At 43.5% G+C, this 13060-nt stretch overlaps 1 protein-coding gene across 27 annotated transcripts in view; it reads left to right on the forward strand.

Moving 5' to 3' along the window:
* NRXN1 (neurexin 1) overlaps nt 1-13060 on the forward strand; it is a 1077010-nt gene that overhangs the window by 660084 nt on the left and 403866 nt on the right. Inside the window, exon 1 of one of the 27 annotated variants that reach the window (XM_073213364.1) lies at nt 3170-4474. The exons of 23 other annotated variants lie outside the window; for them this stretch is intronic. In XM_073213364.1, coding sequence (XP_073069465.1) covers nt 3790-4474 — 685 coding nt within the window. In that variant the 5' untranslated portion in view covers nt 3170-3789. Of the gene's footprint in view, nt 1-3169; nt 4475-13060 lie in introns of those variants that run through there. 3 more of the 27 variants (XM_073213359.1, XM_073213358.1, XM_073213354.1) reach the window with 3 other exon arrangements.

Genomic DNA, 13060 nt, shown 5'->3' on the forward strand with positions numbered 1-13060 from the left:
TTACAGAATCCACCTCAGAACCTCCTAGGTATTGCAAAGGTGCCCTAGACATCTGCCTGAAACACAACAGCTACAATTTCTTCTTTCAGGCAGCCATAAATATGTCCTCCTTAGCTCCTGAGACTCCCGTAAAACTGAGATTTCTGGGCTATTCTTTTCCTAATCTGAACTTTATCTCTTAAAGCCTGAAATAATGTAAGACAGGCAGGGGAGCCTCTTCTTTGTTGAATGCTCTTGGGAAGGATCATCAGAATCTACACTTACTCTATTATTATGGCTTTAATTTATTCAAATCAGCTGCCAAAGTCCCAGCCACATCCTTCCTTATTAATCAGGAGAATAACGTACACGGTCAATTCTCCTTATTCATGGCTATGAATTCACATCCTCACTAAATGTAACCCCAAATCAATACCCTTGGCACTATGATGGTCATTAACCGACATGCACAGTATGACAGAAAGTTTGAGACCCCGACACCCATGTACCCAGCTGTGGTCAGACAAAGCAACATCCTAGCTTTCTGCTTCAGCTCTCATACTATAAACAAGTATCCTTTTTTGTGGTCCACTTAGTGCCATGTTTTTCACATTTTGGAGTTTTGTATTGGTAATTTTGCTGTTTAAAATGGCCCCTAAGTATAGTGTTTAAGTGCTAAGGTGTGTAAGCACGAGAAAGCTGTGGTGTGCCCTATGGAGAAAATAGGCATGTTAGATGAGGTCATTCAGGCTTGAATTATAGTACTGTTGGCAATGAGTTCAATGTTAATGAATTAACAATATATGTTAAATGAGGTATCTTTAAAAAGAAAAAAACATGTAAGACAAGGATATATACATTGATAATTTGATGAAAACGTTGTGACCAGAGACTTTTGAGAACCTCCACCCCCCCAGAGCAAATGTTCACTGTTCCCTAATTCAGTGTTCATAGTGATTTATAGGCCATACTACTGTGAATAATGAGAATTTAATGAGACCAACTAATGTTTTGCATAAGTTGGGCACTAGAGGGAGTACAGATGAAGTTTTGACTCCTCTCTCCTTCAAGAATCTACCATCTAGTCAGGGAGGGAAGGACAGATCAAGACCGTTTAAGAGCTATTGGAGGACAACATGATGCTCTTCATTTCCTGTAGATTGAAGAGAACTGAATGAATTGTGCAGGCTTATCAGCTTGAATATACTAGACCTATATGGGGGGAGAGACATAGCCCCTTAACTGTGGGGAGCGTTTGGTATATTTTAAAGCACTCTCATATTAAATATTGCATTATATCCTTCCTGCCCTGTGGGAGTGTTAGGGAAGATAGGAACATGACTATTTTATAAAGGAAGCCACGGCGCCTCAGGGAGAGAGAGGCTAAGTAACTAATGGGACAGAACCAGTGAATGGCAGCGCCAGGAATGCAGCACAGGTTTCCTACCTCCTAATCCAGTGTTCTTCTCATACAAACACTATGAAATATCAAATTCAGAAGAGGAACCTAGAGTTCTAAAGCCATACTGTAAGGATGATTTTCTTCTTTTTCTTTTAAAGCTTACTTGATAGTTTAAAAACGAATATTCACAACCTTTGACTAATAAATTAAAGTGTATGTGCTAAAAAGTAATGAAATGAAGAGGAGATGACCTGGGGATATGGGTGGAAACAGTACACAGTGGAAGGTGCTGGATTGGGGTGTGAACAGTACACAGTGGAAGGTGTTGGATTGGGGTGTGAACAGTACACAGTGGAAGGTGCTGGATTGGGGATCTCTTGGTCTTTGAGTAGCTGGGGGATGTTGGGAGACATGGCATATATAAGTTCCTTCTATAGCATGGCTAAGCTGTTTCAATTCACACACTCCTGGAGAATTATCTTTTTAGAATCACAAACACTTTTAATAACAGGAATGTGAGATGTTGAATTGCTGCAGATTTGATTTAGTGGCCTCTGGACTCTGGTTACATAGGAAACATTAGAGTCTCAGGGTTGCCTCTTTGGATGAACAGGGAAGCAACTTACAAATCTACATGGCACTTGAATGAGTGGCTGATTTGAATCAAGTCCTCCCAGAACTACTTATTTTTTTAAATAAGTGACTTTGTATTTGTATAAGGGATTATATAGACAGGGAGGAGCCTGTGAAAAGTAGTGCTTATTCAGAGTTGTTTTCCTTTGTCTTTAAGTAGGAATAAAGACAAAAAAATGCCCCACCACTAGACATGTCATTGCTTTTCTTAAATCATCTTTTGGAAACCAAGGGAGCATTTCAATCGCAGTCCCAAATCCTACCTGCTAGCCTCCATTGACTGTGGTTCTCCTTGCCAAGTTGACGTGCCACCTTTGGTTTTTACTCCTGGCGCGTGCTGGCTTTGCTGGTTGTGCTTCCAGGACACACAGCTTTCAGTCAAAGATGCTGCATTCATCAACAGAATATAATAAATAGCCTCTTTTCCTTGGGGGTACTAGATTTAGGAATTTTTGTTTCCTAATGCTATTTTGCTTATAAGACAGGATGAGACAAAGCAGAATTTCACCCTTATAAAAGATCATCACACAAAGAGGGGGTGAGGACTTGATAATGTGGGTGAATGTTGAAACCACTGTGGTGTTTATGTGAAACCATCACAAGATTGTGTATCAATGATACTTTAATAATAATAATAATAATAATAATAATAATAATAATAATAATAAAAAGATAATCACAGCTGGGCTTCTATAGAGGTGTTGGGGGTTCTTCAAGACCCCTGAAATCTTTGCAGTACAGGCAACCTCATTCATACAGTGCCTCTCCGCCTTCTTCCTCTGTGCTACCTGTCTCCTTTCCCCTCCTTTCTCTTTCATTCTTCCTTTTCCTGTTTCTTCCTCAGCTGCCAAATTCACTTGTCTTTTTTTCTCCTTGCGTATTTTGGTTCCCTTAATGTCCACTGCCTTATATGAGATATGATATTATAGTGGGAACGAGGACTCTTTGTTATGAGTAATATGTGTAATTAACAGATCATCAAAACTGGCGCTTGAGTAGATGGTGTCAAGCCATATTTAGCACATTGGGTTTGAACACCTGGCAGAACAAGTTTGGCCCAATAAGAAGAGCTGAATTCTTTCCCTTTTAAGAGCTCTCAAGACACTGGTTACATCTAAACCATAGGGGTAGGGGAAGGGTGCCATTGCCTTTGTAATTCAGACGGAGGGATCACCTGGCAGAGGAGAGAGAGCTGCTTTTTAGGTGTTCCCCGCCTCGCAGTACACGTGTCGCTTTGATGTGTGGAGAATGCAGGAGGGAGGCCAGGCAGGGCGATTTCTGTGGGAAGCTAGACCAGCCTCCCTCGTTACATAGGCTCGTCCTCTGCATTGCATCCGAGCTTCCGTGATTTGCTGTTTGGAGACTGCAGATTTGCATAGAGCCCCTTGCTTCGCCAGTGTGTGTGTTTTTTCTTTTCTTTTTTCTTTTTCTTTCTTTTTTCCCCCCCACTCGTCGCTCCTGCTTTTCCTCAGCTCTCTTTCCCGGGTTCGATCCCCGCTTCCTTCTTAAGGGCGCGCTCTCCCTCTGAACCCCTCGCCGGGCGCAAGTGTCAGGAGGCGGCGGACGTGGAGATTGCCTCGGGAGCAGGCGATGCGCGCCGCTGCTCTGCGCGCTGCCCGGGGGAGGCTGCCCAGATCCGGCGAGCCGGCCGGGGCTGAATGGAAGGAAGGGGCGCCTCGATTCCATGGGGTCTGCTGCTCCCTTGAAAGGAGGTTGGGCCGGTGAAGTGGCCTCCCCAGTCCCCACACACAATGCTGAATGGATTTACCTAGTGGATGCGCGTTGGATGGCTGTCATGTAGAAGTGAGGACCCTCCGGGAGGAGCTTTAAACAATTTCCCCGCTCCCCACCCCCCGGCACGCACTCTCGCCCGAAACTCTTTGGGAGTATCTCTCGAGAACCTGGAGCCCTGGAAATCTGGGAGCAGCCGCCCGCTCCGCGCTTGCTGTTCCCCGGGGCTGCCTTTCCGGACAAGCCCCCATCAGCTGCATCCGCCTCGGCTATGTTTCGGATTCTTTGGGGTGCAAGGCACGGCGGACCCCAGGATCCCAAGAAGACTGTCCGAAGGAGGGAGAGGATGGGTGTCCTGGCGCGGTGAGCTGGTTGGCCCCGCAGCCCACCCTGAGCCGCCCGCTCCCCGGCGTCCTCTCCCCTTCCCGCGCCCCAAACTTTGCCTCCCGCGGCGGCGGCCCCCGGGGGGGCGCCCCGCCATGTACCAGAGGATGCTCCGGTGCACCGCCGAGCTGGGCTCGCCCGGGGGCGGCGGCGGGGGCGGCGGCGCAGGGGGGCGCCTGGCCCTGCTCTGGATAGTCCCGCTCACCCTCAGCGGCCTCCTAGGAGTGGCGTGGGGGGCGTCCAGTTTGGGAGCGCACCACATCCACCATTTCCATGGCAGCAGCAAGCATCACTCAGTGCCTATTGCAATCTACAGGTCACCGGCATCCTTGCGAGGCGGACACGGTGGGTCTGCGATGCCAAGTTCTCGCGGGTTACTCTCTTGCTCCCCGCTTTCAGCCCTGCTCTCGCTTCTCGGTCCCTAAGGCTCGGAGAAATGGGAGAGCATGAACGGGAGGTGCATTTGGGTGTGTTTGGTGGAAGCCACTTATCTCTTTGAAGACAATAGAGAGGAGATGGGGGAAGGCGTCGCGGGTGTTTGTGGTGAGGGGAGGGAGGGGCGCTTCTTGTCGGGGTGCCGGGGAAGAGACGTGGGCACCTAATAAAGGACCCTCTCTGGCCGGGTCCCTGAACCCCGTGGGAAGGGGGCGTTCCTAGACAGAGGTCATTCGGTGTGGCCGGATGGGGCGCCGTGCTCAGCCAAGGGACCTGAGCGCAGAGAGAGGTGGGCTCTGCAGAACCTTTTGTCTGTGCTGTGTGTGCTGCTCCACCTCCTGCCCATTTTCCCTGGCCCGGGGGAGGAGGAGGTTCCAGCCCTCACAGGCCTCCAGAGTGTGCCCCAGACTGCAGCGACAGTGGAGCATTTGGTCCTGGGACTCATTCAACAGGAGGCCAACCCCTTCTGCCCCCACCTCTTCCCTTAATTGCAGAAGGTAGGGGGGTAACCAAGACACCCTCTCCTATGCCGGCCCAGCCCCTACCAGGCTTGGAGGGCACCTGTGGACACCATCCCTTCTCTCCCACCCTACACATACATGCGCTTCTTTTTCTAGGTGATTGGGCTGAGTTCTTTTCTAAATGGAACAGAGTAAGGCTTGGCTACCCAAACATATCTCCCTGAGGATCATGTCTGAAAGCTGTTGGGATATAAGAGGTCCTGTTTCCACCTTCCTCAGAGTTCTGTGCTTCCCAAAGAGTGCAGGTGGGTCATGCTGGCTGGTCTAAGCCAAGAGGTCTGTCTGGAGGAGGAGAAGTTAGAAGCTATTTTTCTCATCCTCCACTCCCCCTACACACACCAAGGGTTCTTTTGTGAAGAGCAGATTATGGAGAAAAGCTTTGGTTGGTAGGTTCCTTCAACAGAGTGGACGAAAATGTAAGGCCAGGGTCCTCTTCAGGTAAGTGTCTATTTCAGATTCCCTGATCGGCCAAGAAATAAAACATCAAACTGTTTCTGTGAGTCTTTTCCCCACACTCCATCTTTCTATTCCTGCAGTGTGAAGTCTGCTACTTTAAACAGCAGAGTGAAAGTTGTGGACACTGTTTATTTTCCCTTTACCCCCTTGCCTGACAGGGCCCCTTCCTCTTTCAGACTTGGTTCAGCTTTGGATCCTGTGCCCCTCTCCCTAGCAGTTGCTGGTCATACCAGAAAGTCCCCTTTCCTCTGGGACAGGCTTCCTACCTGGGGAAGCTTCTGATTAGAAATGAGAAACGATACCTTAACCTAAATGAAGGGGAACAAATCCCCTTGGCAGCTTATCTGTAGGACTGGTGTAGACACTCTTACGTATGGGTCCTCGGAATCCCTCCCATCCCTTCCCCAAGGTTCTCCTCAAGGGTTCTCTCCAGGGAGCAGTGCCCACGGTGGAGATAAGAGTGATGCCCCAAACTGGGCGTCTTATCTGGGAGTAGCTGAAGCAGTGAAGAGCTTCTGTTGCTCTCACTACTTGCTCACAGTATTCTAGGAGCTGGTTGCTCCTTTTCCCTGGGGGCAGTTCTCACCCCCCTGCCCTCCCTTTGTGCAGATTGTGTGAGTCCCTGGAAAGGGAAGCAAGCCTGGGTGCAGGAGGGGCAGGTAGAGCATGGGTGGGTCAGGAAAGCCTGAGGAGGGTATGCCGGGGAGTTGGACAGCCTATTGGGAAGTGCTGGGCTAATAATTTTCTGTGCATGTGAATTTTGTCTTTTCTGTGGCTCTGCTTCACTCTCTGGGGCTGACATGGCTGAGTGGGGAGAGCGCCTGGGGATCTGAGGAGAAAGCCTCCAGGGGCGCTGCCTCAGGGACGGCTTTCCTTCCCCCTCACCCCTGCAGCTTCTACCCCAGCCCAGCGCCGTCTGCTGGTCTTTACAAACATATCTTTCCCTACACAATGCAGTGTAAGTCTCTGCATGTGAAGGAAGAATCAGGCATGTCCATCACTGAGAAAGAGAATGGGTAGAAGGATAGTGGAGAAAATTGTATGTGAGCAGCAGTTGGTATTATTATTTTGGGTCAGATAACTTTCTTTCCTTTGTAGGTTCTATTGTATGGTCATAATTTGTTTGTTTTTGAAACTTGCCGTCCTCTTCACACACACTTTTGGAGAAAGCTTTCAGATTCTTTGTCTTTTTTTTTTAAACCAGAGTATCAAACTTACCTGTCAATAGCCAACCTCTGTCAAAAAAAAAAGCCAGTGTGAATTTTTCATACTTCATTCCTTCCTTCCCTCAAAAACAGGGAATTAACTCTATCTAGAGAACAATGAAGGAACATTAAGGATGAAATAAGCCTCAGGCTGGGGGATGGAGAACAGTGAGTGAGGTGGGGACACAGAGGGGCTGAGAGCAGGGCAGGCAGGGTGAGGGCTTAAAGAAACCTAATAAGAAAGAGGTGGTGTTGGCTTGTTGGTTCAATAAACTCCCTGAATATTCAGATAATTAGACAAAGGGCCCACAAGGAAATAATCTTTGAGCCCAAGATGAGGTTGAAGGGAAAGCACAAAGGTGAATGGCAATATGATAAATTCCTAGCTGAAAATCAAGGCAGGTGTAAATGAAGTTTGGTTCAAAATTGAGACTATTACACATACACATATATAAATGAACAAATGAACCAGCTATTTGTTTGTATTAGATTTTTTTGGGGGAATCATAAGACATTTTTCTCCAAATAGGGAAAGCATGTGTATGTTTGAATGTGTAAAAGAAGAATCATGTGCCATGTATTTTAGGGAATAAAACTGAGTCTATGCTTTATGTGTTGAAAACTGCTGGGCTGACTATCCAGGTTCATTCTTCTTCATTTTCTCATCATGCCATGCTTCATTTGCACTATTATGAGGTGTCACTTGCAAGGATTGCAGGGTGCTGAAAGCACTCATGGTTACCCTGAGCATCTTTGTGCAAGCTGACCCAGTTGCAGAGATTATGGTGAGAATTTTTTTTTTAAATGCACATGAGCAGGTTTTGAGAACAATGCAGGATCCCGTTTTATTTTGCATGTACTTGAAAATACAAATGATGAAAATTCTTCCTCAGAAAAATTATATTTTCCTAGTTAAATAAATGGAAAACTGTGTGATTCAGAATAAGAAAAAGCAAGCCTGCTTGTATTAAAGGATGCTAAAGCCAGCAAGAGTTCAGAATAGACCAGTGTGCTCAGTCAGTATTGCCTCTGCGCTGTACCATATGTACCAAGCAAGAATGATGTCAGTGCAATGCTCAGGTTCCCAACTCTACTCCTGGCTTTCCTAAGTACCTCTGCATACTTTTGAAAATTAGCTTAGAGCTTCTCAATAATTTCAGGAGAAAAGGAAGGAGAAAGCCATCATAGAACTGAGCATTCCACTGCCAGCAATTCTCCTCTCACAAATATGATCTCCGGAAATTATACTGCCATGATTAGTTTATACTATTAAAGGGCAAAAGGGCTTTCCCAAAAGGCAATGTTAACTGATTTTAAAAGTGAGGTTTGTAATTGAGGTGGGCCAATGCTGTTATACAAGGATAATAATTATATCTTGAATTTATAATCTCTCTTTCTGAGGCAGTTTCTTTCACATACTAAACTTCCAAGAGGAATGGTGGGTTTTCAAGGGATTTTGAACGTCATTTTCCTTGCAGGGATACTGGGCATACCATGGATGCACTAAAAAATGGAGCCAAATTTCTGATCAGTCACAAAGGAGTTAGAATCAGGGCTTCATGGCCCATAGCCCAGAGCAATTCTGTGAGCTCAGAGGGTTTGAAACTCTGAACTGAGAAGGTCCTCCGTGTGCTTTAATGGTTGATCTCTTGGAGTTGAAATCATTGCATGGACCAAGATCTAGCATTTTGCTTCCAGCAGGTGTCAACAATAGTGAATACTACTATGAGAGAGGCTGATGGCACCTCACTGGTGTCCTACAGATCACTTCACTGATTCTGTTGAGGAAGTTTTTGTTTCTCTTTAGTCTTCCTCAGAGGCAGGAGGCTGCCGATTGACAGAGCAATCCTCTTGCTTTTCTGTCTAGCAACCGAGGGAGTTAGCAGAACCTTTTGCAATATACCTGACTTCACTATGTTGAAGAAAAATTTAGCTTTTCTGGTAATGAACTCATATGTGTGACCCAGAACATTTTTGCCTATGACTGTCCTGCTGAATTAGGCATTCCTACCCCACACCTCTTTCTTTGGCTTTTTGGACAAGAATTTTTATCACTGAAATGCTTTTTTTTAGGCAAGACAGCTATCTAATATTTCTGGAAGAATCTTCAAATCAGGCATGGTCCACATAATCTAAGACTCTAAGGTAATTTTTGGTTGCCGCAACTTTAATATATTCATTTCTTAGATTGATCATTTGATGAATATATAAAATGGGCATGTTTTTGCTTTTGTGTACCAAGTACCACAGAAGGTCAGGCAATAAAGGAAATAGAGGTGAGAGAGGGAGCCAAAATACCCAAGGCAGGACCATCAAAAGTGTTTGCAATTTTGTTACAAAAATCCAAACTATTTGACAGAGTTAATCTTTAAACAAACACAACTTCTCTTTAAAAGTAAGTAGCCACTGAGCATAAAGGCAAAATCACAAAGTTTATATATAAGTAGCAGTCATCTGGGACTTGAAATGATCTGTTAAAAACATCGATATTGTATATTTTATCTACATCACTTCATATTGTCCTTTTATCAATATTCTAGAAAGAGCTTGTTTTCCACCAAGTTGCATGTAGTTCCTGCAACAAAACATAAAGTCTTTTCTTTTTTAAGGAGAGATAAGGCTTTTTCTGCAAATGTATTTAAGATATGGGATTCATTTACTTAAACTTACATTAATGTATAAATGAGACAGCTTAGTCTGGTGAAGATAATTCTCAGAAACATATCTATATGAAAATTTGACCACTGCCACTTATTAGTTAGCACTGTGTAAATTCACAAAGCTACTTATTCTCACTGGAGATTGTTTTCTCATTTTATAAAATGAAAACTCAGTAGGTTACATCTCAGTGAAGAATGACTGAGACCATGCATTTGATAAGTGTCCAGATTATAATAGGTCCCTGATAAATGTTTGTCTAAAAAAAAAAAGGCATTTAGGTTGTTTCCATGTCTTGGCTACTGTGAAGAATACTGCAGTGTAGATGAGAGTGCTAATATCTCCTCAAAATCCTGACTTCAGTTATTCTGGACAAATACCCAATCAGGATTGCTGAATTGTAGAGTGATACTATTTTTAAATTTCTGTGGAACTTTCATGCTATTTCCCTTTGTGGCTGTATCATTTTGCATTCCTACCAACTGTGTACAAGGGTTCTAATTTCTCCATAATCTTGCCCAAATCTGTGTGTGTGTGTGCATGTGTGTGTGTAAAATAATAGCCATTCTAATAAGTGTGAGGTGATATCACTGTGGTTTTGACTGGATGTATAAAAAAAGTGTGTTGTATGTATACAGTGAAATACTATCCAACATTTAAAAAGAATGATATTCTGCAAAATGTGGTAACCTTGAGGACATCATGCTGAGTGAAATAAGGCAGTCACAGAAAGACAAATACGGCATTATTCCATGAGACGTACTTAAATAGCCAAACTCATAGAATCAGAGAGAGGTATGTTGGTTGCCAGGAGCGGGAGGGAAGGGGAAATCAGGAGTGCTACTCAACAAACATAGTTTCAGTTATACACGATGAATCAGCTCTATAGATCTGCTGTAATACATTGTGCCTGTAGTTAACAATACTGCATTGTGCACTTAAATTTTGTTAAGAGGGTCTATCCTGTTTTTTTGCTGTTGTTGTTGCTGTTTTTTTTAAATTTTGGTATCATTAATCTACAATTACATGAAGAACATTATGTTTACTAGGCTTCCCCCTTCACCAAGTCCCCCCACCCACATGATCCCCATTACAGTCATTGTCCATCAGTGTGGTAAGATGCTGTAGAATCACTACTTGTCTTCTCTGTGTTGCACAGCCCTCCCCGTGCCCCACCCCCACATTATACCTGCTAATCGTAATGCTCCCTTTCTTTTTCCCACCCTTATCCCTCCCTTTCCACCCATCCTCCCCAGTCCCTTTCCCTTTGGTAACTGTTAGTCCATTCTTGGGTTCTGTGATTCCACTGCTGTTTTGTTCCTTCAGTTTTCCTTTGTTCTTATACTCCACAGATGAGTGAAATCATTTGGTACTTGTCTTTCTCTGCTTGGCTTATTTCACTGAGCATAATACCCTCTAGCTCCATCCATGTTGTTGCAAATGGTAGGATTTGTTTTCTTCTTATGGCTGAATAATATTCCATTGTGTATATGTACCACATCTTCTTTATCCATTCATCTACTGATGGACACTCAGGTTGCTTCCATTTCTTGGCTATTGTAAATAGTGCTGCGATGAACACAGGGGCACATCTGTCTTTTTCAAACTGGGGTGCTGCATTCTTAGGGTAAATTCCTAGAAGTGGAATTCCTGAGCCAAATGGTTATTTCTATTTTAAGAATTTTGAGGAACCTGCATACTGCTTTCCACAATGGTTGAACTAATTTACATTCCCACCAGCAGTGTAGGAGGGTTCCCCTTTCTCCACAACCTTGCCAACATTTGTTGTTGTTTGTCTTTTGGATGGTGGCGATCCTTACTTGTGTGAGGTGATATCTCATTGTGGTTTTAATTTACATTTCTCTGATGACAAGCGATGTGGAGCATCTTTTCATGTGTCTGTTGGCCATCTGAATTTCTTCTTTAGAGAACTGTCTATTCAGCTCCTCTGCCCATTTTTTAATTGGATTATATGATTTTTGTTTGTTGAGGTGCATGAGCTCTTCATATATTTTGGATGTCAACCCTTTATCAGACCTGTCATTTATGAATATATTCTCCCATACTGTAGGATACCCTTTTGTTCTATTGATGGTGTCCTTACTGTACAGAAGCTTTTCAGTTTGATATAGTCCTACTTGTTGATTTTTGCTTTTATTTCCCTTGCCCGGGGAGATATGTTCATGAAGAAGTCACTCATGCTTATGTCTAAAAGATTTTTGCCTATGTTTTTTTCTAAGAGTTTTATGGTTTCATGACTTACATTCATGTCTTTGATCCATTTGGAGTTTACTTTTGTGTATGGGGTTAGACAGTGATCCAGTTACATTCTCTTACATGTAGCTGTCCAGTTTTGCCAGCACCATCTGTTGAAGAGACTGTCATTTCCCCAGTGTATGTCCATGGCTCCTTTATCACATATTAATTGACCATATATGTTTGGGTTAATATTTGGAGTCTCTATTCTGTTCCACTGGTCTGTGGCTCTTTTTCTGCCAGTACCAAATTGTCTTGATTACTGTGGCTTTGTAGTACAGCTTGAAGTTGGGGAGCAAGATCCCCCCAACTTTATTCTTCCTTGTCAGGATTGCTTTGGCTTTTCGGGGTCTTTGGTGTTGCCATATGAATTTTTGAACTATTTGTTCCAGTTTGTTGAAGAATGCTGTTGGTAATTTGATAGGGATTGCATTGAATCTGTATATTGCTTTGGGCAGGATGGCCATTTTGACGATATTAATTGTTCCTAGCCAGGAGCATGGGATGAGTTCCCATTTATTAGTGTCCTCTTTAATTTCTCTTAAGATTGTCTTATAGTTTTTTGGGGTATAGGTCTTTCACTTCCTTGGTTAGGTTTATTCCTAGGTATTTTATTCTTTTTGTTGCTATTGTGAATGGAATTGTTTTCCTGATTTCTCTTTCTATTAGTTCATTGTGAGTGTATAGGAAAGCCACAGATTAATGTGTGTTAATTTTGTATCCTGCAATTTTGCTGAATTCTGGTATTAGCTCTAATAGTTTTGGAGTGGAGTCTTTAGGGTTTTTAATGTACAATATCATATCATCTGCAAATAGTGACAGTTTGACTTCTTATTTATCAATCTGGATTCCTTGTATTTCTGTTTTGTCTAATTGCCATGTCTAGGACCTCCAGTACTATGTTGAATAAGAGTAGGGAGAGTGGGCAGCCCTGTCTTGTTCCCAATCTCAGAGGAAAAGCTTTCAGCTTCTTGCTGTTCAGTATGATGTTGGCTGTGGGTTTATCATATATGGCCTTTACTATGTTGAGGTACTTGCCCTCTATATCCATTTTGCTGAGAGTTTTTATCATGAATGGATGTTGAATTTTGTCAAATGTTTTTTCAGCATCTATGGAGATGATCATGTGGTTTTTGCCCTTCTTTTTGTTTATGTGATGGATGATGTTGATAGATTTTTGAATGTTGTACCATCCTTGCATCCCTGGGATGAATCCCACTTGGTCATGGTGTATGATCCTCTTGATGTATTTTTGAATTCGGTTTGCTAATATTTTGTTGAGTATTTTTGCATCTACGTTCATCAGGAATATTGGTCTGTAGTTTTCTTTTTTGCTGGGGTCTTTGCCTGGTTTTGATATTAGGGTGATGTTGGCTTCATAGAGTAAGTTTGGGAGTATT

This window comes from Manis javanica, chromosome 1, assembly GCF_040802235.1.
Source record: "Manis javanica isolate MJ-LG chromosome 1, MJ_LKY, whole genome shotgun sequence".
In the NCBI taxonomy this organism is placed as follows: Eukaryota; Metazoa; Chordata; class Mammalia; order Pholidota; family Manidae; genus Manis; species Manis javanica.